This window comes from Cotesia glomerata, linkage group LG4, assembly GCF_020080835.1.
Source record: "Cotesia glomerata isolate CgM1 linkage group LG4, MPM_Cglom_v2.3, whole genome shotgun sequence".
NCBI classification, from domain to species: Eukaryota; Metazoa; Arthropoda; class Insecta; order Hymenoptera; family Braconidae; genus Cotesia; species Cotesia glomerata.
In genome coordinates this window covers 27,489,754-27,517,144 of record NC_058161.1, presented here as the reverse complement: position 1 = coordinate 27,517,144, position 27,391 = coordinate 27,489,754, and the positions used below count along the sequence as shown (strand labels likewise).

The following is a 27,391-nucleotide window of genomic DNA, read 5'->3' as shown; positions in this document are numbered from 1 at the left end:
GAGCCCATATTTAATACTGGTATTTTTGCCAAAACAGAGAAACAAAAAGAAGTGAAACTCCCAAAAATAATAACAATAATAATAAAAATAAATCAAAAGAAGAAAATACCTGTATACGAGTATCCGGACAACTACCACGTTTACCAGAACATTGTGATTTACCGTCTAGTATATAATCAATCGCGTACCCTTGCAATGTCTCTTTGTCAACCCAGGCCACTACAACATCACCGCCCACCATCAGACTACGCTCTGGATTAGCTGACAACCCGAATGACATGTAATTATTGTCATCTAAAAAAGTAACAACATTAACATTAATATCTTGATAATTAAATTCATTTTGTAGCATTACAATTTCGTTCATTTGCAGAATGAAGAAGAAATAATAATAATTTAAATTTAAATTGCCATAATTACCTAAACGTGAGACAAGTTGTATAACTATACTTTCACCAGCAACGGCCCATCTTACCTCAAATGTTAAATTATCGTCGAGTACTTCACAATTTAATTTCGACTGAAAAATAAAGTTGGTGAGAAATTAACACATTTTTCGGAAAAAAAGTTTATATCTGATCATCTTCCAATTGAGAAGAAATTTTTCTATCACGTATAAAGAATATTCAGCTTAAATTTTTAAATTTTTCAATCATAATATCTACAGAAGAAATATTAATGAATAAATTAAAAAAATTTTAAGTATAAAAAGAAGAAATATCGTAGACTATCAATTGAATTTTCTTCTTACATTTAACGTTTAAAATTCAATATTAAATACAATCCAAACGGCTATATAAAATTGGTATTTGTTTTCTACAGAATTAGTCAATTAATTTACCGAAAAAAAAAAATTTTTTAAGTTTGGAGAATCCTAAAGCGCACGCCTCATAATCTTATTTTTCATAATGAAATTGATTAAAATAAAAATACTTTTAAATCTTTCGCGCCATTGTCCACCCAGAAAAGAAAGGTACTGCGCATGTGTGGTAAACAAAGCTTATTTACATAGAAATAGATATACAAACGATAAGTGGATTTTAGATTATTGCTAATTATAATTAAACTACATTGAATTAGACCGTGATCTTCGAAAAGACTCAGTTTTAGATAATACTGGAGCGTTTAAAAAAAAATGGACTTGATCAGTCAAGTTTTTCGGCAGTTATCGTGACAACACCAGTTTCCATACATACATTTGACACACGGACGTCCACGGAGCATTTTTTTTTTTATTTATTTAAAAAGTAAAATGTCTTTTAAAAATGTTATGTGTTGAAACTAGTGTTTTTCCATGATATTTATATCTAAATATTGTTCTACAAGTGCGATAGAAAATAAATAGAGACAATTTTAGTTCAAGAAATCGCTTGATTTTTGTAAAGCGAGTGTAGAGCTCAACTTCATCCGCTTCGCTTATGAGGCGTGCAATTCTAAGCTGGTGGACAAATATTTATGCTTTGTCTTGACATAAAATTTTTATAAATTTTTTTCTTAATGAATTGAAAATAAATTCTTCAAAGATAATTACAAAGACAGTAAAATATTGTTAAGATGAGTATATTTTGGCTGTACACTTTATACTAATTTTTCTTTGCGATACGGTCTATAGCTAATTTAGTTGTGGAGTGTTTCTTTACGATAAATCGTCAAAATTACGATCGTAGAATTTATTTCAGGCGTTGATGAATTTCTTAAAATTACTATTATTACGAATGATGAAAAATTAAATTTTATTAAAATTAAAGAATCAAGTAACATGAAGCTAACTTTTATAAAATTCAAATCCGTGTTCATAATTAATAAAATAATTTGAAATGTGTCAAATTATTTTTGATAAAACTTAATTAGTGATTTATAAAATTTTTTAAACGTATTTTTAGTTCATGCAATTCAAGTATAATTTCCCGTGAAATAATTTTATCATTATTATTAATTATATAATGGTGATATATTGATAGATTTCATAATTACCCTGACGGATCCAAAGTGCGGTAGAGTACGGTAATGTACGGCAAATTTACGGTAGGGTACGGTAGAGTACGGTACGTACAGTGATTTTCCGTAATACAGTATGAGACCGTGAATTACGGAGATTGTACGGCAAAGTACCGTGATTATACAGTAATTTACCGTTATTGTACGGTAAGATACCGTGATTGTACGGTAAAATACCGTAATTTTTAGTAAAATACTATGATTATCCGGTAAAAAAAGTATTGTTTTTGTACGCTGAAGTACCATAATTGTACGGTAATGTACCGTAATTGTACGGTAACTTATCGCTAAAATAAGGTATATTTGACGGTAGGTTACCATTGGAATACGGTAGTGCGGAAAGTTCAGAAGTATATATTCTACCGTATTTTCACCGTACGCTACCGTAATTGTACCGTAATTTTACCGTTCTATACCGTAATTTCACCTTCTTTACTGTACGCTACGGTATTTTACGGTTTCTACCGTGCAAATAGAATGCTACAGTAATCTACGGTGGCCATACGGTATATCGACCGTATTTTTACCGTATAATATCGTAATTCTACGGTATTTTAGATCCGCCAGGGTAAATTAGAATTGTGGAAGCATTTTATTAATAGAAAATTTAATCAATGTATTATTTGAAAAATTAAACGTATTAATAATAAAATTTATGCATTTTTCAAAAAGTAATCATTTTAAATTTTATCGACTCTTTGGTAAATTTTTTTTATAAATTCAAAGTACGAAAAAAATTTAAGGAAAGAAAAAACCAAACATAAGTAATTAACATTTTTTTTTTTAACGAATTAATAATTAATTATTAATTTTTAATGCAATATGCATTACTAGTTTCTTCAATGGAGGATTCAAATAATAATTACAATTATTATAATTGTATTTTACCTAAAAAGTACAAATTTTTTAGGGCCAGTTTTTCAATCAAGAATAAAATTTCATCCAATGATAAAATATATCTATATATTTCATATATATAAATATACTGGCAATAATAATTTTATCCTGGATAAAATTTTATCTTGGATTGAAAAACTGGCCCTTAAATTTAATAATTCGCGACCCTGAATCAGCTAATTGTTAGTCCTAAAAAATTAAAAACGTTTCTATAAAAGGCAAAATTGTGCATAATCTGCGATTTCCTATCCGATGAGAATTCATCGAATAGCTACTTTAGCTAATACAGATCCTTGCGTTGACAAAATAGTTGCCTCTACTAAGTAAACTGCGTTTGCTTATACGAGCGCCATTCGTTGTATGTTTGAGCTTAACAAATGAATCCAGAAATCAAATAACCGAATCGTAATTCTGACTAAATATTGTTGGAAGATATTCTAGCTCACCATTCTGACAATATTTTTTTCTTTTTTTACGGTTTTAAGGTATTACCCTCAGTTAGAGATTTACCGTTTAAAATTTGATGAAATTTGACGTATTAGTAAATTAAAGTAAGATAATAAGCCATCTAAATTTTTGAAAAGCACAAGAGAACAGTAGAAAATATTGAGCTTTTAAAGTTGTAGAATTAAAAATTGAGTCTTATGAGAAATGACAGTTTTTATTTTATTTTACAAAAAGTGACGTTTAGATCTTAATAAAAATTTAGGTGATAAAAAGAAATAACATATTGAATATTTTGCGTAATTAAAAGTACATATTCAGAGCATGGGATAGTAATAACCTAATAACTAATAAAAAAAACTTTCAGAAGTTATTTTTGTCTTTCTTCGTCTAATGCAACTTTGTATACACTAATAAAAATATGACTTGATTCAAGAAAAACTTTTTCTTCAAAATGTCATTCTTGTTTTAAGTAATTCAATTCTCTTAACTTAAAAAATTGATTCTCGAATCAAGAAACTTGGTTGTTTTAAAATAAGATATATACAACTTCACCCAAAAATTTCTTTCTCTTGGATTAAGTTTGACGGTAACATTGGTTCAAGATATTACCGACTTGTTCTAAGTATGGCGCAACTCTAGAATTAAGATATTAATTTATTTGTTTTAAGGAGGTTCGAGCGAATCTAATATAAAAAATAATTTCCAACTTTAAGCTTTGAAATTAAGTATACGTATAAATAAATACGTCATTTATCTAATCACAAAATTTTAAAAAGATTCACCGTTTAGTTACTTAGATATTAAATTTAAAAAATCACATATTTTATCTCCTTATATACGAGCTCTTATGGCGGAAAAACTTTTGTCAAGACTTTAATTATTTTTTTCAATATTAACCTCCCAAATTTAACGGATAAAAAACTATGCACAAGAAACTTGGATTATTGCAAAATATAAAAACAATTTAATAATAATACATTACCGATATAATTTTTGAAATATTTAAAGTCAAATTTTATGTTTGTAACTCGTTTATCGTCAGCTATTTATTCGAATAAAGATTTGACAACATCGCGTCAACAGCTGAGAAAAAAGAAAATGATAGAAATATAGTTAGAGAGAGAGAGAGAGAGAAATGTTTAACTCACACTCTCATGCACGTCTCTGTAATGGGTATAATCAAACGCGCTATTGCCAAATCTGTTTATTTAAATCCGGCGAGTAATAAGTACGAAAGTCATTTTATTACTTTACTTTATTAAATAAGTAAAAATTATCAATTATTAAATTGTTTAAATTATTTTAAATTAAAATAAAGAATTTTGACAAATATTAGGAAGACTAAAATTAAAAAAAAATTTTAACATTATTTTGACTCATTAGTTACGCTCGAACTTCCTCAAGCATATAAATTTTTGTATTTTTTCTATTCTCTATGAAATAATAAAATTATTCTTTCTTGAAGAAAAAAATCATTTTCTTGGAGCAAGAATATTTTTCTTGAATGAAGATATTTTTTTTATCAGTGTCGAAAAATTAACTATGTAAAGCAAATAAAGCTTTGTGTGGAATATTTGACACTTGTGGTCTCTGTGATACTACCTTAAGAAGTTACACTAAAATTCTTTTGATTGAATAATAACTAATTTCAATAATTCATTAAACTCACTTACTTGAATTGTTTTAATTAGACGCAAGTTACGAAAAATTCATGTTAAAAACTGATGTAGTTATACTGATTATAGTTAATATTCGAAAGAAAAACCCAATTTTAGGATCATCATTTAAATGTTCAGCAGTTGAGTATATCTCTTTTTTAACCAGTGTCGGGATTGAACCTGGTTTTTTTGCGTACAAATCTGGCGATTTCTAACTTTTCCAAACTACTTAAAAAATTCATGTTTTTCTACTTAAATTTTTATTGTATTCATTTTTATTTGTATAAATTACACGTGATAACATTAAATATAATTTATTTAGTAGTAACAAAAATAAAAATATAGTAATAAATAATTAATTAATTAAGGAGAATAAGAAACATATGATTCAAGACGTTGGTTACCATGAAAATTTCTCAAATGTGCGTAAGAACCTCTTTGACTATTATTATTGTTGTTTTTGTTGTTATTATGGGGGTATTGAAATTCGGCGGAGGGTAAAGCAGATTGAATAGTTGATAAGTCAGAACTTTTCCCAGGGGTGCGATCAATTGATTGGTGGTAGTGTTGGTTGTGAATTATTTGGACGTGAGGATGAAAAGCTGCTCGACGATTATTCGATAGCAGACTAGTAGGAGGACGATAGGTCGTTGGACGTTGAAACTCATTTATCAGCAAAGAAGCAGTGTCAAACGTAGGGTGGTGTTGGTGGTCGGATATGTGGGAAGAAGTAGTAGAATCAGAGTCAGAAGAAACAGAAGCAGAAGAAGAGGCAGAAGAAGAAGAAGAAGATTGCGTCAAATACAGCTCGTGAGGTTGATTATACGGTCCAATCTGACCCTGCACCTGTTCTAAATTCTGTAACAGGACAGAGACAGTTTACCGATAAAACTTTTTTCTCATTTTTTCATCGATATAACATTTTAAATCCAATTGTCAAGGTGATTTTCCAATTAGCTTTTTATACTTCGCTTCACTTTCAAGATACTTTTTATCAGGATGAAGTTTTTTTTTTCAATGCCGGGTGTTTTTATTTGAAAAATGATTCGTTTTTCATCGATACTAATTTTCGAACGATTATTTGAAGATTTTTATTTTTTTTTTAATAAACTACTTGATTCAAGAAGAATATTTTCTCCGGAAAGTTTATTTTTAATTCAAGGAATTAAATCTTTATTAGATTAGAAATTATTTTAGTTTTGGAAAACTGTTTTTTGGTTGAAGAATTTTCTGTATCGACCAAAGATAATATACTCAAGAATCAAGTAGTAATAGTTATCGATCGAAATTAATGGTCTCTTGATTCGAGATGACGAAATTCAAGACAAGAAATTCTTGAAGACAACCAGTTGCCTTCAAAATAAGTTTCTTGGAAGAATTATTTCTCTAGAATCAAGGTAATTTTTCTATTAAAGTAGAGTCATTTGTTTCTTTAAAAAGGTAAGGAATCATAGTTACTCGCTTTTATAGTTTCATATAATATGACATAAATAACAATATTCTTTATGGCAGCTAAAATTTAGCTTAATTTACTAAAAAAACATCTGATGTAACTGAATTTAATTAACATAAATTCATTTTTGTTCTAAGTATCTCTATTATGTTTCCTCATCTCCGTCATTAAAGTAAGTGGCTGAAATTCTTTCAGTATTACATATCATCTTTTAGAATATTAACTTTTATGTTAATAAATTGAAACGTTTTCAAAAACTAGGTCGCTTCGGTTTAGTAAGGTCCGATTTTTTTCGGATACTAAGTAAAAAATTTCACTCTTCTTTCAAAATATTTCGTTTTCTTAATTCAAAAAATTATTTATTCGATAATTCAATAATTCGGAACCTAAGAGAATTTTCGAAGCCTGCCAGTTTTCATGAAAATATTTCAATTGTTTCATTATTCTTCTTTTCAATCAAGTTTGTTATTAAATTAGTGTGAAGAATAATCTAAAGTTTACGAACTATATTGAAAATTTTGAACTCAGAACTTCATTCGGTTCTTTTTTGTTTAATATTTCTTCCGCGATTGATCCATCTAAATTCTAAAACGGTCTTATCATCAAAAAGTTAAGCGCAGCGTAATAAAATTGTCGTTTAATAAAGGTCCTGTATTATTGTTATGTATATATTAAAAATCGATAATAATAAAGGAAGCTGTCGTCGCTTAATATCACGAAGTATTCAAGTATATATAGTTATGTACCTGAGGTGAAATGCCAAGCATCTTGAGTGACGGTGGTACATTGAGGTTGGAAGGAATTTGTATATGACCGAAGTCTACGGTAAATGCCTCACACCAAATACCAAAATGGCCCAATTGATGAATAGTAATATCTCCGGGTAGCGTGAGTACTATTGTTTTGCGATCAAAAGCACGCAATGGTGATTCTCTGCCATTTTCATCCGGTAATCGAATCCCGTTTGATGATGGATGGGCTCCGGAACCAACCCAAAATTTTGCATCTAGCGCATTTCAATATTATCCATTATATATTTGCTATTCACTCAAAAATTGTTTTTTTTTTTAACAGTATATTTATTCAACACATGCATGGTTTTCCGTTTTTAGAAACATAAGATACTACAGATCTCTTCTTTACCATTTAAATGGCGGCCATGTCATGAAACAGCTGATTGTTTCATATCTTTAGTAAAAACCATTCATGCGATGAATGCACAGACGTAAGAGCCGTCATAATTTGTCAAACGTACCTACGACTCTTACTAAAAACATTCGGCCGGAGAAAAAATGATTATAGCATACTCATTGCAAAAAATAGTTGTTTACTCACCTGGAGCTTCTCCGTCGTATGAAAAAGAAGGTACCAATAATGTTTGAGCATCAACAACAACAACTGGATCGGAACGAACACCATGAACGCCGTTCAATCCTGCCAATTTTTGGGGTTTTGGAAAATCAAAACCTCGAGGTATTCTTACATCACCGAAGTTAACCTTTAATTGTAAAGTCAACGAATTGATTATTTTAAAACAGTGATACAATTTTCAAGAAATCGATTTTTTTTTTATAATTCGAAAAAATATTATGTTAAGAATATTCTGGCAAGAGCAAATATATTACAGTCGACCCTGTCTAAAGGAACGTTCCAGGTCGGGACAGAACCATTCGTTAAAGGTTCCCTCCCCACCAACAGCACTTCCCCTACAATATATTAAAAAGTTATTCTCCTTAGATGCCAAGGTGCCTGCTAAAACGAAAACATAGTGCAGTAAACATAACCTCAAAAAAAACATAGCATCAAAAAACTGAATTGTGATTTGTCGAAATTTCAGAAAACTTTTATATGCATTATTATTGAACGGATGTAAGGGAAGATGGCCTAAAGCGGGTAAACTAACATTAAAGGTCTGAAAATTTTAACTTTTGTTTGACTATAATCACTAATTCGGTACTATAAGGTAGGAGAGTTATTGAACTTCGAAATTAAACAGCAATATTATTTTATTTTGTTTTAAACAATTATTAATTATTTAAAAATAAAAACTTTTCAAAAACCTATTTTGCCCTTACCCCATAGCCTAAAACGATAAGTATGTGAACCATTAAAAACTCAAGAACATAAAAAATTAGGCCGATCAACAGACTCGATAGAGTCTGGCGCCAAGTTCCGTTCTCAAGCCAGACTACCGAGTGTGTATATACCGTAAGCAGAACGGTTTTTTGAGGTTACAAATTTTTTTTCAAATTTATTTTGATTTTTTTTTCATATGATATTTTATAATAGTAGTTCATGCTTTTTATTACGCGTATTACTTGATTATTATCAATTATCTTTATAATTTCTATTTAAAATTATTAAAAATAATCAGTACAAACTATAGCGACCCAGATTTTTAGATTTTAACTTTTTTCTTATGTAAAAAGCGGACGGCCAGAGACCAAATAATATAAGGATGCATGCTAATCTTATAATAGATGGGAAACTACAGTGAAAAAAAGATATTTGACAGCTTGCAATTACACACGCCAGGCGGCGCAAGAATAACTTTTGCATGAACTATAGCTTAAAGGGGATAGTTTGCCACCGGAAATGTATTAAATTAAAATTGTCAATTTTTATTATAATTACAAAAAATAATGAAATCCGAGCAAAAAAAAAAAATTTTATTTCTTTACAAAAAGATATAAAATAAAAAATTAAAAAATCCAAGATACCGATATGGTTTTATATGATTTTCGGAAATTAAAAAAAATTTTTTTGTAAATTTAAAAATTAAAAGAAACCAATTTTGGAACGTACTTGGTGTGCATGATTGTGTACTTTAATTTTTTTTAAAAGTCCTAGTAGATAGATTTTACGAATTTCATAAAAAGTGAAATATTTTGTAACCATGCACACTAAATACGTTCCAAAATTGTTTCTTTTAATTTTTAAATTTACAAAAAATTTTTTTTTAATTTCCGAAAATCATATACAACTATATCGGTATCTTGGATTTTTTAATTTTTTAATTTTATATCTTTTTGTAAAGAAATAAAATTTTTTTTTCTTAATAGTCTTATGAACGTGGATTTGGCGCGATTTTTTTACAGTGAAACTGTTTTTGCTTGGATCCTTTTATCTTGTTTTGGAGTTAAATAGTATCGAAATTATATATTATTATAGGGCCAGGAAGTTGGCGTTTTTTATTTATTCAAATTTCAGGTTAAACATATGAATGCTCATTTAAACAACTGCGAAAGTCCTGGACCTAATTATTACTAACAATATAATTTACGAACAAGTTTTTGACTTATTGTAAGGTACATTCTTTCTGCGATTTTTGCAGATTCATAAATTTTCTTATATTTTACCAAATGACCTCATATTGCAACTCCCGTGCTTGATTAGAACTCACTAAAACTCGAATGTGTACAGACAACCTTGCCATATGCTCATATTGATATTCGCGTTTAATTAAACAATATACGAGTGCATACCCGCTTTAGGAAGAATACCCGCTTTGAGCTACCTTTCCCGACCAAAAGCTTTTGAAAAGTTCGCGAAAATAATAAACTTTTAGAGGTTAAAATTGTTGAAAAAAAAAAATTTAATGTTTCAATATGTTATTCCCTCGCAGTTTAGCAACCACGGTGGATCCACGATGGAACCACGGTAGTAGTGGACTTACTGTGGAACCACGATGGAACCACGGTGGATCCATTGTGGATTTTGTGTCATTTTGCCATTGCAATTCCACCGTGGTTCAACAGCGGTCTTACAGTGGATTAACTGTGAATCTATTGTGGTTCGATCGTGGTTCCACCTACGGTTTTATAGTGGAATTGTCGTGACTCTGCCGTGGTTCCACAGTGGTTTTACTGTGATTCAACCGTAAGTTAATTTGTGGTTTTGTTGTGGATTCATCGTGGATCCATCGTGATTTGGTGGTGATTCTACTGTGGTTCCACTCGTGGCTAAAAATTTAACTATACACTCTTGAAATATGTATAAATAAATAGTAAAAAGTTGAAAGTTCTATCTCCTCATTGGTCTTTATAAAAAAATCCTAAAAAAATGCTCAAAAATCAGGGAGTCAAACCAGAAGACCCCCTTGAATTTGTAAAGGTGACAGATGAATTCTACATGCACTGTCAGATAACAAATTTTCAACTTTTCTTATTAAATAAATAATACCATGAAACCGAGTGGGTGAGTGTGCCTAAAACAAAAGTAGTGAAATTAGAAAATATCTGTATTCAGCAATTGCAAAAATGGCGTTGTTTTTTAAGGTAAAAAAATAATTAGTTTTTGGAATCGATTAATACTCTTGGTCAAAGGTTTTTTATTTTTTGCCGAATTCTTTAAGATTTCTAGCTGATAAAATTTCGGAATCGCTCGGAACAATCACTTCAAACAAATTTTCATGAAAAGTTGACATTTAAAAATAAAAAATAAATAAGTAAATAAATAAATAAAAATAAAAAAAACTACCAGAGAAAAGGAATTTTTTTTTTCAAAAATTTGAATTTTGAAAAAAATGATTCTATGTTAAATTCAACTTAGTTCACACATTTTCACTGCAAAAGTTTTGAAATATATAAGAATCGCAGGTAATTGTTTAGTTTCACGTTTTTAAAAGTAAACTATAGTTGTCGCAATTGAAATGTTAACTTAAATTTTTTCTCTGATAGAAAATCATCAATAAAATTCATCCACTTGGTCTATCAATTTTTGGTGATTTGTTTCGTATTCTATTTCACAAGTAGAAAAAAAAATTCTTCAAAAATATTAATTTTTAGATATTTTGCTAAAACTTTTTTTTAACCCAAAATTTGACATTTTTTATAATTTGTTTCTAGTTAAAAAATTGACATGTTTCATAATTTTTCTTATCCCAAAAATTAACATTTTTGAAAAAAAAATTTTGAAAAATTTTTCTATTTTAGGTTTATTCTAAAAAAAAAATTAGAAAAACGGTAGACCCTGAAGGCCATCCGTGCGACTTCCCGCTCATTTCATACCTAGGTGCTTAAAATTGCACTAATGATGTTTTGAGCTCTCCGAGTTCAAAAATACTATTTATGTGTTATTTTGAGCTCTCTGACAAAGAGATAATTTTATGCTTTTGACCTCTTCGAACTAAAAGGTCTGATAGAAGTTTGATAAAACACAATTTTCAAATTTTTAAACCGCAATAACTTTTGAATGAATGAACCGATTTTTACGCGTTTGGAGGCGATCGACGTGGTTTTACGTTCAGAGCTGATTGATTTTGGGATTGATCGGTAGAGTCGTTTAAAAGTTATTCCAAAAATGTCGGAGTTACGTTGAAAAACCCTTGTTTCCAAATATTTCGTCGAGGATATCTCTCGAACCAATCAACCGATTTCTACATTCTTGGTGGCGATCGACGCGGTTTTTTAAGCTCTAAAAATTATTATTTATCATCAAAAACGATCCGAGAAGAAATGACGAAGTTATGTCAAAAAAACACTTTTTTTGGTTTTCTTTCGTTTACGATATCTCTCGAACGAGAAGAATATATGGCGAGGCTTTCGCCTACCTCCGAAGAGGCCGTCTCCTGGGCTCAAAAGAGCTATATACGCACGTATATCTATCCTACCCTCACATAGAAAATACACAGCCAAGTTTGCTGGCAAGGAAAAACCCTGCCCTCAAGCATTTACGCTATCATAGGACAGATGTGAATTGAGTTGAATTTAATGTCAATCTGTCCTCGTACTCAGTTAACTGAATCAACCCATTCAACGACTGCGTTAGCCTGATCGGTAATATAATGACAACTCGACCAGTTACCAGCATTATGTATGTAATAATTATTTAAAACAATATTTGACTAACCTAATATTTAAATACATAATAGATATGATAATGCTAAGTGCGCAGGCCCTAGAAAAAAAAGTGGCGGAGTCACCGTGGGCATAATCCAAATTTTAACCGAGCATAATTTAATTTACACGAAATAATTTTTCAGATTATATCCCGTGAAGTTTTACGTGATATAACCAGAAAAATTAATCGATTAAATCGGAGACTTCACTGAGTACAGTCCAAAAATAATTTAGTATACTTTGAAGGATATTGACTATAGTCTGAAATTTTTTTTCACTGCAAATACCACGGAGTATACTATACGAGGATGTAGAGTGGGTTATTGTTCTTTCCGTGTAGATATAATTATTATTATTCATTTAATTTCTTCGTAAAGTTCCTTTTCAGATTCCACTTAGAACTTAGTCATTTGAAGACGCGTCATTTAAAAAGTTTATGTGACTACTGAGATTCAACTTTTTTCAGTCGGCCGTGTAGCGATGCGGGTAGCGCGTAAGTCTGGCGAGCGATAGGTTCCGAGTTCGGTTCTCGGTTAGGGCAAGGCGATTTTTATTTATTTCCTTATTTACGGGGTGTATTAAGTTAATTTAGCATAAGTAATCCTCTTCTCCTACCTCCTTACTCCTTAGCTGTACAAACTGGACAGTAAATAATCCCTGTTCGTAAAAAAATACTCTCCCAAATTGGGGAAATCATTAATTTTTGTTTTTTTGTTAAAAAATTAATTTATATACTTTTTTGTGTTCATAAACGATTTTTATAGTAGTAATTGTAATAATTGTTAATTACAAATTTTTATGTTAATAACAATTATTATTAATTACTACTACTAATTTTTTATAACAATAATAATTATTATTCATAATAAAAAAATTACGGTTAAAACAGAACTCGAATTTCGACTCAGGACCCACAATGGAACCATTGCAAATTCACAATGGAACCATTGTGGAGCCACAGTAGGAACACCGCTAAACCACCATTGAACCACAGTCAAACCACAATAGATTCACAAGAAAGCCTTTGCTTAACCACGGTGGAGCCACGATGGCAAAACGTCACAAAATCCACAGTGGATCCACTGTCGTTCCACAGTACATCCCGTGTAGCTCCTCAGTGGACCCTTCATGTACCCACCATGGATCCTTAGTGATTTCAAGACCACGAGGGTTGAGGATTTTACTTTATTTGTAATTTTATAATTTTATAGGTTCATCTTTCCCCTGCGCATGTTAAAAATTGTAATAAATTTTTTGTCTTTATTAACTTTTTAAAGTTATCTTTGAAAACATTTGCAAAAGAATCATCTTTAGGTTATTAGCGTAAGTATTTTATGTATACTACGTGCGTGCGCGTTATGACGTCATCAGTCACGAGGCATGCTCAGGCTAGCAAGAGAATTAGCGCGAAAAATTTGAAATAAGAATTACGTAACAATTTGTCTTCTTTTAAAAAAAATTACTTAATATTTCCTCGAACTTATCGATCAATTCATGACTACGCTCGATGTGTTTAACACAAAACGATGATTGAACTCTTTCTACCGGAAGTTATGTAACCATGTCAGCAGTTATAACAATAAAAAGAAATTAACCAGGCGAAATGAAAATGATGATAGTTAGCGGCATTGCATATGAAGTCATTAACTCTGTCCTTGGATTTAGAACCAATAGATAGCTTGTGTATTGTAATTTTCTCCATTCGTTGAGTACTAAATAATATCTTCAGTACATTGAGACTTTTATTTTCTTGCTGAAAGGCATTTAAGTGAATGAAAGTTGGTGTAATATATCACAAATGGCATTGAGACCGAGACTAACTGGCGTTTTATACTCGACGCTCTACTTTGTCATTGAATAACGGAGCAAGAAATATGCGTGAAAGTCGCATCATTGTCATACATATGTATGTAATGGAGATGTTGTTAGATACACTGGGTTATATAGAATAAGATAAAGATAATAAATATATTACTCACTGAGTAGGCGTCGCAATATACGGAAAACCATTTGATGTCTTTCAAGGTCTTTCCTTCCGGTAATGTCAGAGTAATTTTCTTCTTTCGATATTGTTTCAATGGTCCGGTATTACCTTTTTCATCACGGATTCTAAATCCATTTATTATCGGCGCTCGAGAATTTCCGGCATAAAAATAGGCGGCTGTAAAGAAGATATATTTTTATTTATTGAAAACAATTTTATTTCTTCGGGAAGAAATAAAAAAAAATTAGCCGGAAAAATTTATTAAATTTCGGACAGAATATTCTATCGATCAAACGTCAAATGAATTTTGAAAGCTTTAAAATTTAAAAGATAAAATACTCACCAGGACCTTCACCATCGTAGTTGAAATCCTTGATAAACAATGTCCTGGCATCGACCGCATAAACTTCACCGCTTAGACCATGATTTAACTCCGATAATTTGCCAATTAACTTGCCGTAGTAATCCTCACCATCACAACAATCTATTATATAAAATAGGAAATGAAATTTAATTATAAAAACTTTTCAATTCAAGAGTTCATTCTGGTTTATAACTTTCAAAAAAAATTTTTTTTTACATTTTTCAAAAGTACATATATCTAAAAGTATTATGTTAAAATTTCCAAGTGATCGGACTACTGTTACATTATTTTACGATGGTCATGTAGATGTACGATTAGAGAAAAATCAAATTTTTTATAAGGCTAGCGGGAATTCGTATGGTGCCGGCATCGCTGATTGACTTTAGGTAAGATATTTTTCAATTAAAAAAACTTTAAATCCGTTTATTTCAGAAATATGTTTTCCTGGTTGATGTACATGATATCTCCGAAATCACTGACACAATTCTAATGAAATTTAATCCACATATTCTACACAGTACTAGCTATTGCATCAGCAATAAGCATTTCAAAATTTTGATTTTTACTATTTTTTTAGGAGTAAAAACTGTGAAGAAAAGTCTCATTTTTCAGCTTTTTTTCAATGTCTGTCATTTTGTCATTTATCAATAAATATTAATCTCCGTAACTGATGCAATAACCACTTATATATCAAAGGTAAATAATATTGGTTTTTGTGTTTTAGATGATCCGTTATCAAGTTATCATATACATCAGTGACATACCAACTTTCGGAGGAGCTCCATTCATCCGTTGTTTATTTATATAAAAAATAAAAAAAAATCAATTGAGATATTTTTTGTGTTAGTCAAGAGTGTATTCGTTGAGCTGAATCAACTTTATATTAACATTTACAATAGTTTCTGTGCAAAAAAATATTGATTTTTTTTTGAGCGCCGGAACCAAAATGATCCCTTAAACGAAGAATTGTTTCATAAATTTTGAATTACTCTACTTTAAAAAATTGCCATACATTCTAACTCTAACATATCTGGAACCTTGATAAGTCGGCAGAACAATCGCATCAGAATTTAGCGAAATCGTTAACCATTGGTTGGCATTATCAGCAATAATGGGGAACGAATACTCAGATGAAACGATTCTCAGTAGACGCGAATGAACGCTCGAAGCATTACACATACATATAATAGTGAATGCTGTACTATAATAAATTTCAATTGCAAGCCAAACTAAACGAGACTTGGTTGGTCTTGTTAAAGAGAGAATGCGCACATCCATGGATGTCGTTAAAATCGATTCGACGGTTAACGGTACGACTGAGACTTTGGACTACTAGAGACTAAACTACTACAACTACAAATACCTTGTTGTGTTCTTGCTCGCAATTGATGCAGAAAAAATACATCAGGACAAAAAAAGGAGGAAAAAATACATCAGGACTCTTCTAGTCTGTGTAAAAACAGTATGTTATTTAAATTCAATGCCATTCACTACACTTCTTCTAACAAGCTTATATGTCTAATGGAATTTTAAAAAGATCACATGTGTGACGCTCGAACTCTTATTTTGCTTTTATTTGTTATTATTCTTATTAGAGTGACATTCAACGGTCGTATACATGTTTATTTATTAAACAGTCTTTATTGTGCTAGACTATTTTATCAAGACTTTATTTATGTGTCGCTGTTTGCTGTAATGGAATTATATACTTTTTAGATTGAGTATATTTCTTCTTTGTTATTTCAAGAACTAATATTTTTTTCAAGTTTCGATCTTTTGACAGTCGTTCAATTATTGACACCCTATTTTGTTAAAAGATTTATTTAATTACGATCGTAATTTTTTATGCAATCTTTATAATTTAAAGAACTAAAAGAAACGAATAACTGCAAAGAATATAAAATATTAATTAATAAAAAAAAGTTCACTCAAGTCTATTGCGACTGAAACATTTCTTAATTATTTTGAAGACAAGCGCTCGAATAAAAAGCTCACTTTCAATTATTTTTTTAATTAATACTTGAGTTGGATTTAGTTTAGAAAATTAAAGACTTTTAATTTTTTCAGGCTGTCAATAATTGGTGTGTCCAAAAGATCGACTTTGTCATTGACGTAAATAAATAAAGTACATGAATTCACTAACCAAAAGACTAATGAAACTTTAAAAAAATTTAACAAACTTGATTTTAACTCGCAAACTACAGTCACTATGCGACTGTTGAGATTTATAGATTATGAACAAAAAAACTTTGGTTTGATGATTTTTAGATATTTTTAATAACATTACACATACACTAAAAGAAATTTTCTTTAAAAATTACTGTTAAATTCACGGTAATCGTAGGACGAATGGCACGACCTAATCATTTTTCGGTAAGTGAGATAATTTTTAACTTTTTTTCAGCAAATTTTACCGAAGTCTTCTGTAAATTTTATTAGGTTTTCCGTAAATTTTATGAAGTCTACCACAAAGTAAATCAATTTTTTCGTAGTTTTTATTTCAAAAATGGTAATAAATAAAAGAGCAACATTATGTCACACGATTACAGTGAATTTAACGGTACTTTTTGAAGAAAATTTCTTTCAGTGTAGTTTAGGTACTTTTGAAATAAATTTGAAAAATAAAAGTGCTATGACAGAATCAATTACAAATTATTTAATGGAAAAATGTGACGGAAAAAATTTATAGAACCAAAAACTATTCAAAACTCGTTCAAAAAACTTAACATGCACAAAAAAAAAACTAACTTGAATCAAGTGAAAAATTCTTGAACCAAGAAAATAATTTTGGAAAATTTAATTGTCTTGAATCAAGACGAAAAATTCTTGAATCAAGTAAAATTTACTTAAAAACGAAGAAAAATTTCTTAATTTAAAAATTTTTCTAAAATCAAGAAAATGAAGTTCTTCAAAATTATTTACTTGATTCAAGTCAATTTTTTTTTTCTGTGTAGAAAATTGACTATTACTGAAAAATATATAGAACCGTGAAAAGGCACAAATTCTTAGCAAGACCTTTCTGATGATACCAAATTTGACCATAAAAATTTCTTTTAAAATAATAATATGCTCGTCACAAAATTTTCTTTACTTTCTCAATTATTTAAATCACAAATAACAATCGCTGAAAAAATATCAAAACCAACTTACGATAAAGATATACCGGTTACAAAATTTTTCTTAGTCTCTTAATTGAATAAATTAATTTTTTAAATATAACCACTTTCACATGTACAAAATAAAATCAATAAATAAACGAATGATGTTTATCGCGAAATTCGAATCTATTTAGAACTACTTCGAAAAGTTATCATAATAAATTAACTATTGCTAAAACGCATATGAAACATTAAAAAGGCACAAATTCAGGTCAAGAGTTTCCAATGATACTAAATTTAATTTAATAAACTCATTTTATCTTATAAATACGCTGGAGACAAAATTTTTCTTATTTTCTTCATTATAAAAAAAAAAATTGTAATCCAAACTATGTTTCTTATAAAAATTCTTGAACCAAGAATTTCACTTTCAAAAGTTTGATCATTTTGAATCAAATAAAAAAATTCTCGAGCTCAAAAGTTTTTCTTGGTTCATATAAATTTTAATTTATGAATTTTTTTGCTTAATCCAGAATGATCAAATTCTTCAAAATGATATTCTTGGCGCAAGAATTTTTCTCTTAAATCAAGTTAGTTTTTTCATCAGTATTGTGTTAACAAATCAATCTTTTATACGACTATACTGTTTAATAAAACAATGATTCCTTATTAAATAAATATATTTAATTGTAAATAAATAGAAAAATAGTGTCAATAATTAATTAAATTAAAACAGATCTTCAATACTTAGAACTTTCTCTGCATTCTATGGAGAGCTTAAAAAAAATTTCCTGATGCTAAGTAACGCAAGGTCTTGTACGAAAGGAATGTAAATACAATTTTACAAGTATAAGTAAGTGACATCTGTTATTCAGAACTCCTGTAAGTCCTGGTCGGATGATCGTCATTCTTGAAACTTATTTTTTAATTTCTTGCAATAAAAAGAAACTAACAACGTACAAAGTAGTATAAAAGGGCGTGCTTACATATTCACCAGTAATATAAAATAAAAAAAAATAAGAGGAAAAATTTCACATGAGCTACGGAGACACTTAAAAACGATGAAAGTCGTTTACGTATACATGTATACATGCATATATAAATGAAGAGTCAGCAAACCGTTTCAGCAAGTTAGCTCGCGTACAAAACGTGAGTTCAAATGAGAATAAACGTGAGTTATAAATCGTGACAATCGTAAATTAAAATCTTTAAATAGAAACAAAAATAATTAAATGTACTATTTTATTAATTTTTTGTGTAATGACTTAATGAGGATAACTAATGATGTATTAAATGTTATAAAACTAATTCATTTTTTAAAAATGTCTTGTAGAACAATCAAATAAAAAATTTCATTTCAAATTACAATTAAAAATTTTTAAATTAAAAAAATTTTCTTAAAAATCAAAATATTTAAAAATAATAAATTAGGTCATACTTTTTTAACTTCCCGCTAAGAAAATCGAAGATTTTCAAAAATCGGGAAGTTATTGTTTTCACCCCGTTTTGCAAAAATCGAGTTTTAGATCAGATCTCGACGTTTTAAGGTCATAGGAAGCTTCCCTGACTACCCCCGCGATGTTGTCACTGTGTGTGTGTGTGTGTGTGTGTGTGTGTGTGTGTGTGTGTGACTCGCTTATAACTTTTGAACAACTGAACCGATCGGAATCTACTAAACGGCGTTCTAAAGAGTTCTCTCAAACTTAGATTCCCTGTGAATTTGAATCGATTCGGACCGATAGATTTTGAGAAATTTTGAAAAATCTCCAAAAAAATAAGAAAAAAATTTTTTTTGAAAGTGGTTTTTTTGGAATAACTTTTAAACGGCTTTATCGATCAACTTCAAAAACTTAACCGCCTTTAAGCTTGAAAAACCACGTCGATCGCCACCAAGCCGGTCAAAATCGGTTGATTTGTTCGAGAGATATCGTGAACGAAAGAAAACCGAAAAAAGTGTTTTTTCGGGATTACTCCGAAATTTTTGGTTCGATCAATTAAAACCTGAAAATAACTTATGAGGATGATAAAACTGCGTCGAATGCCGCCAACCGCGTGAAAATTCGTTGATCCATACGGTTTGAAAATTCCAAAAATAGTGTTCTATGAAACTTCTATCAGGCTTTTGAGCTGGGAGAGCTCAAATGCCTAGAAATATTATTTCTTGAACTCAGCGAGCTCAAAATATCACATAAATTATATTTTGAGCTCAAAAATCTCAAAAATGTCATAAGTACAATTTTAAGCGCCCAGAAATGGAATTAGCGGGAAGTTGCAGGGATGGCCTTTAGGGTGAACCGTTTTTCTAATTTTTTTATTTTATTTTAAATACTAAGTCAATATAAATTAAATTTTCATCCAGAAATTTAATTCAATACCTAAATTTCTATAATAATTATAACTACAATTATTATAAATAATTAACATTAAAGAATGAAAAAAAAGTAATCAAGAAATCATAAATAACACTAGAAAAAGGAGTCATCAAGAGGCAATAATAGAGAGATAATGAATAAAAATAAGAGTCAAGGTATTGAAACAGGTAGATGTACTTTATATGAACGTAAATATATATATATAAATAGTGATCGTCTGACATTTACAGGAGGAGAAAGCAAGACAAATGTCTGGATTGGTAAATAAACGTATGTCGTAACAAATATATACAGACATATATGCTTCTTTATGTTATAAATGTATGCGCATTACTTTCATCTATTTTATCTCCTATTCAATCATATTTGTCCCCTCTCTTTCTGCTCTGAAAGGACTGATTTTATTTATGACTAAAAATTTCGAATTTGGGATAATTTAGAGACTCATCTTTCGTAAATTATAATTTATGATAATTTTTTAGCGACAGTATTTAAAACAGAAAAAAAATTAAGTTTTTTTATTTAATTTACGCAGAAAAAAGTTGAAATTTAAATTAGATCGCATGCTAATCTGGAGAAATTATCGTATGTTAAGTCATTTATAATTTATTTATTAAACAGAGCAAGAAAAATTTCTAATCCGTAATTTATTGTTTAATTATTAGTATTAGTGTTAATATTACAATTATAGTTCATAATTGAAGGATAAAGTGAATTCGGGAAAATTTTCATTTTTTTATAGAATTTATATTTTTTTAGATTGTTATTAAATTTCTGATAAATTTGATAAAAGACAAATTATTATAGATCGAAAATTATTTAGAGGAAAACAAATTTTCATGAATATAGCCTCTTGACTTCTAGAGTCTTGTATTAAGACGTTTATATCTATGGTCAGTAATTATTGTCACTTTATTCGAGAGCATGTGATTTTCAAACTATAAAATTTAATTTTTCAATTAAAATTTTTATTTTCTTTTAAGAATTTTTTTTTTTTATTTCAAGGAGTGATTTCTTCACTTAAAGCGTTAACAATTAATAAGAAATGAAATTTCCATTCAAAGAAATGGATGCTAGGTAACTATTATCACTTTGTTTAGAATTTTGTAATCTTCATTCAATAGAGTCAAATTTACAAGAGCATAACAAGTCTTAAAAACTAAAAATGAACTTCTTTTCTTTTAAAAAATTCATAACTATAGTTAAAATTTTAAGTAATCCTTTCTTTGTAAAAAGTAGCAGAAAAATTTTTAAAAATCGAAAACCGAAAATTTTGGAACAAGAACGAAATTTTGAAAGAAGTAATTTTTGGAATTTTTTTTTACAAATTTTATACACAAAAAAGTTTATTCAAGTGAAGAAAATTGTTTCAGAGCAAGAACAAAATTTATTTGAATGAAAACATTTTTTTTTGGCTCAAAAAAATTTTACTTCAAACAAGATAATTTAGTTTTTTTTAAATCACTCGTTTTTTCGAAAATTTTGTTTTTCAAAAATAAAAAATTTCTGTTTAAGCAATCCAACTTCTCGATAATACAAATGATTGAAAACAAAAATATAAAAAAGTTTACAACCCACTGTTAAGTGAAAATTAAAGCATAATAAATTTGTCTTCTTCATTTTCCAGAAATAGAAAAAAAAAACCACTTATCGGAATCACAAAAAAAAAAACTGAAATCTGTGATAATAAAAAGAAGAAAAAACGAAATAAAACTTACGTGCAATTAAGAAAAATAAAAACACAAAAGATTTGTAGGAAGATAAATAGTAAGGTGTCTTCATGATGTCTTGATGTAAACTGCGTTGTTGAAAGTGTTCTCGAGATCTCTCAGTAAATATTTTTTTCTCTCTTTCTTCTCTTTCCTTTTTTTTTTATTCAGGTACCTTTTGCCGATGGTTGATCCCACTCTCGAGTCAACTCTTTAGAACTGTATACCAACAAACATCACCAGGAGCACATCACATCATCATTACAAAGTAAGAGTAAAAGACCAAGAGTAGACAACACAAACAACACACACAGTCTGTGCCGGCAGTCAGGTATATAATACCATACCATACCAGTTACACCGACTAGTTACATTACAAGATACTCAACAGCTTCTGACAATGCATTACCTCTCTCTTTTCCCGTATAAAAGTTTAATTAAACACCCATACGCCCGCACGAGCACGCAAGAGATCTATAAACACTCGAGGTGCAGATTTAAGTTTTTTTTCTTTTTGATAAAAACTTTTTATTGATCATCATCACGATCATGATTATTATCATTATGATGATTATTATTACATATATGGTAATTATAAAAATATATCACGAAAAGAGGTAGACGCTCAAGATGTAGCTACTCTCTACTCTCAAGATCTTTTTGCTTCGAGAGATTTTCTCTTGCCGCACTCTTTCACTCCTAAGGCTAATGGCCTTTTTTAACACGCGATATAATACTTTTGTAATAAGAGAAAATTACTTATTATTTTATTTAAATTTTCATTTGTTATTAGTTGTAATTATAATTACAATTCCGGATATTAAGAACGCCGACAGAAAGACGTTACAATGTGCATATATATTCATTTATTTATACTATTGTTATTACAAGAGAAGTCAAGATAGAAGAAGAAATACAACAGTAGGTTGCTCAATCGGTAAATTTTAGTAATTGAGATTACAGAACCTGTTATGAAAGTAATTGAGATTAGCTATTACTGCTTTTTCTAGGCTGTTTTTGTGGTAATACATTAGCTTGGCAATTTTAATGACACTATTGAAGTGCATGAGAATATTTCATTCGTCTCTGAAGAGGTTCGATACTAATTTTCGAAATAATATCAAAAGTTTTTATTTTTTTTTATCGATTTATAAATAATTAAGATTTATAAATAAAATAATCACTGTTAAAATTTCAAATTGATTGACTACATCATTTTAGAGAAGTAAACTCTCAAAATTCATTCTTATACACAGGCGTAAATAGAAATTATTTTTTAAAGTACTATAGTTTTTGCTACCAGAATACTATCACTAAAAACTATTCAGTATCAAAGAATTAAACATTTCTGAACACATGAAATTTTTTTTTTACTTCAATAATGGCTTCATTATTTAATTACTAACAAAATAAGAGGTAACTTTTTATTAATAACGTCATATGTATCGTGAAGTTAAGAAAAGACGGCAATAGCGTAAAATTATACAACGGCGGGAAATTTGACTAACTAATAATCATTTATATGATCGTTCATTATGATCTAATTCATCTCTCCACTATTTTCTTTTTTGCACGCCTCATGCTTCAAGCGGATGAGATAGTGCTCTACTCTCGCCTTACAAAAATCAATCAATTTTTTTAACTAAAATTGTCTCTATTTATTTTTTATCGCACTTGCAGAATAATATTTACATATAAATGTCATGGGAAAACACTAGTTTCAACACTTATGACATTTTTAAAAGACATTTTGCTTTTTAAATAAATAAAAAAAAAAATACTTCGTGGACGTCCGTATGTGTCAAATGTATGTATGGAAACTGGCGTGGTCACGATAACTGCCGAAAAACTTTACTGATCAAGTCCATTTTTTTATACGCTTCAATATTATCCAAAACTAAGTCCTTTCGAAGATCACGGTCTAATTCAATGTAGTTTAATTATAATTAGCAATAAACTAAAATCCAATTATCGTTTGTATATCTATATCGTCGAAATAAGGTTCATTTACAACACATGCGCAGTACCTTTCTTTTCTGAGTGAACAATGGCGCGAAAGATTTAAAAGTATTTGTATTTTATTTTAATCAATTTTATTATGAAAAATGAGATTAGGAGGAGTGTACTTTTGAATTTTCCAAACTTTTTTTTTTTAATATTACTCTTTCATAATTATTAAAAACAAAAATTACTTGACATTATTTTCTGTTGACGTTGCTTTTACTTACTAATACACACTACCACACAGGACTTGTGTTGGATCTGAGACCTGACCTCGGACTTTTGTTTCTTGAAATTAAATGAGCGTTAGGAGGCGTGGATTTTTAGATTTTTCAAACTTTCTTTGGTTATAACTTGTTCTACTAATGAAATTTTGGTGTGTAGGAGATGCAATCTTGCAAAAATAAAATAGAAAATTCGCAAGATCCCCTAAAGAGGTAATTGGTATTAAACGTTCTTAAAAATATTTAGTTTTTGTTTAAGAAATGAATCTTTCAATAATGTAAATCTCTTGAAAAGGCAGAAGAATTTTACTCTATTGGTGTTTTACTTTTTTCTTACTTAAAAATTAAAACATGCGGTAACGTTAGTTACCGTCCTGTTTCAAGTTGCCGTTAAAACTTAAAATTTTCTCCCCTGATCATATGTCCTCATCTAAACATACTGAAGCCACGTACTGTAATACTTTTGCAAGACCAATCAATCATGAATTTCCGAAGGATGTTTAATTTCATGCGAAAGTGTATCGAAATTATAATAGATGATTATCAATTATTATTAAATTTTCTCTTCGAATTCAGTAATGTGTAGCCAAAAAATTTCATAACATATGTAAATAGCTATTAATTTTAAATTACTACATTGTTCAGCATTTGCAATCTTGAAAACCGGAACTTTTTCCCCGAGTCTATCTGATAGTATATGAAAATAATGATGAAGATGATGATGATGATAATGATAGTGGCGATGGTTGTTAAAGCAGCGACTCTAACTAATGACCTGGAAATATAATTGATGTAACCATACCTTCTTTATAAGTATCACTTAAATTCAGTTCGTTAGTTAGTGAATCAATTAAAGACGGCTGGATGAATTTGAATATTTTTTTCTTTAAATCTTCATAATAATCCAAATGAAGTTTTTTTTTATAAAAAAAAAAATGTAAAAGTTGTTCGGAATATTAATAAATTTGGTACAGAACTTAAAGTTTTTCACAATGGGATTTTTGTATAAACTGAAGAACAATAATCATGATTAAAAAAATGAATTTGCAACTCTTTATTTATTTTGTTTTATATCTTCCTAAAAATAATTTCGAGAAAAAAATTTTACAATTAAGAAAAAAAGTTATACAAATTCCGACAAGCTGTTAAAATTGTAAATTTTATATATTTTTTTTTTTTTTTCAATTAGGAAAAAAAAATTTCGATAGATTTGAAAAAAATCTGGATCAACAACCCCTGGTAAAAAACATCTGTAAAGCTGGCACTGACTATCAGTATCTCGATCATGATTGAAGCAACAAAATTTATTTGTGGTGATAAATTTGTTGCTTTTTTGGTGCTAATTAGTTGCTCTAATTAGCATTTTGTTACTTAATTAAATGCCGAGCAATTATTGATTATGTCGATCAATGCTAGATTGTATCAGTGCTAACTTTATAGACGTTCGTAAGAAGACATTCTACTTAAAAATTAATCCTTAAATAGCACACGGGGTACGAGGTACCGAAAGGTGAGTCAATATTTGGGCGATATTTTTTTCATTTTTTCGGTAGTATCTACAACAATCTTTTCTTCACCAATCGATTCATTAAATAATGAAATAAATATGTACACTAGGGTGAGCCAAAAAAACTAACCTATCGCATTTATGGGTTAAAATGAACCTATATATCGAAAAAAAAATTTCCCTGCAAGGCAGGATTTTTAGCTCAATTTTGAAAGGTGTCGGTGAGCATTCAAAGTTTCCCATTTAAATAACACGTAAAAAAATCTTTTTTCATTAAAATAAAATAACTTTTGAACCGCTTGCGATAAAAATTTTTTGACGTCGGATTCTTGAAAGGCATTAAATTTTCTATAAAATCATGCCTAGTTCCATTTTTTAAAGTCAAAAATTCATATATTTACTGGTCATGAAAATTAAACAAAAAATCAAAATAAACAATTTTAGGCATTTATTGTTAGAAATTTTTATATTTAAGGAAATAAATATCTTTAAAATGAGATAAGAAGGGGGGGGGGGGTATACAAATATTATTTGTGTAAAAGCGTGGTTTAAAGCTCCTTGTCCGATAAGCGCTCCAGCTCAAGACTTAGATTTCTTGAAAAAGTTAATTAATTATAAAAATATTAATAAAAAATTAGAAAAACGGTAGACCCTGAAGGCCATCCGTGTAACTTCCCGCTAATTCCATTACTAGGTGCATAAAACTGCACTAATGATGTTTTTGAGCTCTCCTAGCTTAAAAATACAATTTATGTGTTATTTTAAGCTCTTCGAGCTTAAAAAGATAGCTTTTCTATGCTTTTGAGCTCTTCGAGCTCAAAAGTCTGATAGAAGTTTACCCGAGTCGAAATTTTAAAACTCTAGTTCAACCTAGTAGAGCCTGATTCCTTTGACGTAGACATATGCCGCTCTGATTTAAGAACCTTTTTCAACCTAACTCGTCTTATGTCAGGGTGAGGAGGATTGAGTTGGGGTTTAGTTTAAATTTTAAGAATCTGTTTCAACCTAACTCGTCTTGCGATCAGGGTGAAGAGTATTGAGTCGGGGTTTAGTTTAAATTTTAAGATTTTGTTTAAACCTTATACGTCTAAAATCAGGTTGTAGAAGAATGAGCTGGGGTTTAATGAGAATTTTATCGCGTAGGCTTTCTAGGGTGAAACGGAGAGACAAATACAAATAAATCATTTTAAATATTAAGAAATATTTGTTTAATATTAAAAGTGGTCTCTAATAAATGATTTGTTAACTATTAACAAATATTTTTAATACAAATAAATCCTTCTATCAGTGCACAAAAAAACGCTTTTAACTTAGATTCGTAAATTGATGAGCTAAAGTGTATAAAAATACCAACATAAGTTACGACGCAAAGGTAAAGAAAAATAATTTAACTCATCATCTAATTTTTTTTCTAGGATTCATCAGAATTAGTTAAAATCAATTGTTTAATAAACGATATCATTTAAAAAACAATTGTCTTTATTCGCATTCAAACGTCAATACATAGTTTGAATAAATCATTGTGAATTTGCGCTTGCTAAAATTAATGTAATGTAGTAAACTTCAAAGTAGTTTTTCTGTGATCTAAATTTTTTTTTTTCTTGAATTAAGATAATGTTCTTATCAATAGAAATTTTTATCGCAAATATTTTTAAGCTGATTGTTGAAAACAAATTTTCTTTACATGTCTTTATTTTTGCAGAACTAAAAAGATATACAATTTTAGAGTTACCCTTTCAGCTTTTATAAAACAACACACAAAAATGATCAAAAGATATTTGAACGTATTTACAACAACTTATTCTAAAAAGTGAGTATTCATGTAGTTTCAAGAATCAA

At 29.2% G+C, this 27,391-nt stretch overlaps 1 protein-coding gene and 1 long non-coding RNA gene across 3 annotated transcripts in view; one reads left to right on the top strand and one right to left on the bottom strand.

The window, feature by feature from the left end:
* Nucleotides 1-22,181, bottom strand: part of LOC123262422 (protein Skeletor, isoforms B/C) — a 30,608-nt gene extending 8,427 nt beyond the window's left edge. Inside the window, exons 1-7 of one of the 2 annotated variants that reach the window (XM_044724619.1) lie at nt 21,830-22,167; nt 14,621-14,761; nt 14,273-14,454; nt 7,789-7,951; nt 7,200-7,459; nt 421-520; nt 110-294 (exon numbers count right to left, since the gene is read on the bottom strand). In XM_044724619.1, coding sequence (XP_044580554.1) covers nt 110-294; nt 421-520; nt 7,200-7,459; nt 7,789-7,951; nt 14,273-14,454; nt 14,621-14,761; nt 21,830-21,893 — 1,095 coding nt within the window. In that variant the 5' untranslated portion in view covers nt 21,894-22,167. Of the gene's footprint in view, nt 1-109; nt 295-420; nt 521-5,348; nt 5,859-7,199; nt 7,460-7,788; nt 7,952-14,272; nt 14,455-14,620; nt 14,762-21,829 lie in introns of those variants that run through there. The other variant, XM_044724620.1, reaches the window with a different exon arrangement.
* On the top strand, nt 10,184-13,354 carry LOC123262551. The gene is made up of 3 exons (XR_006508988.1): nt 10,184-10,332; nt 10,648-10,650; nt 13,302-13,354. It is a non-coding gene; the product is annotated as an uncharacterized LOC123262551 (long non-coding RNA).
* Nucleotides 22,182-27,391: the final 5,210 nt, after the last annotated feature.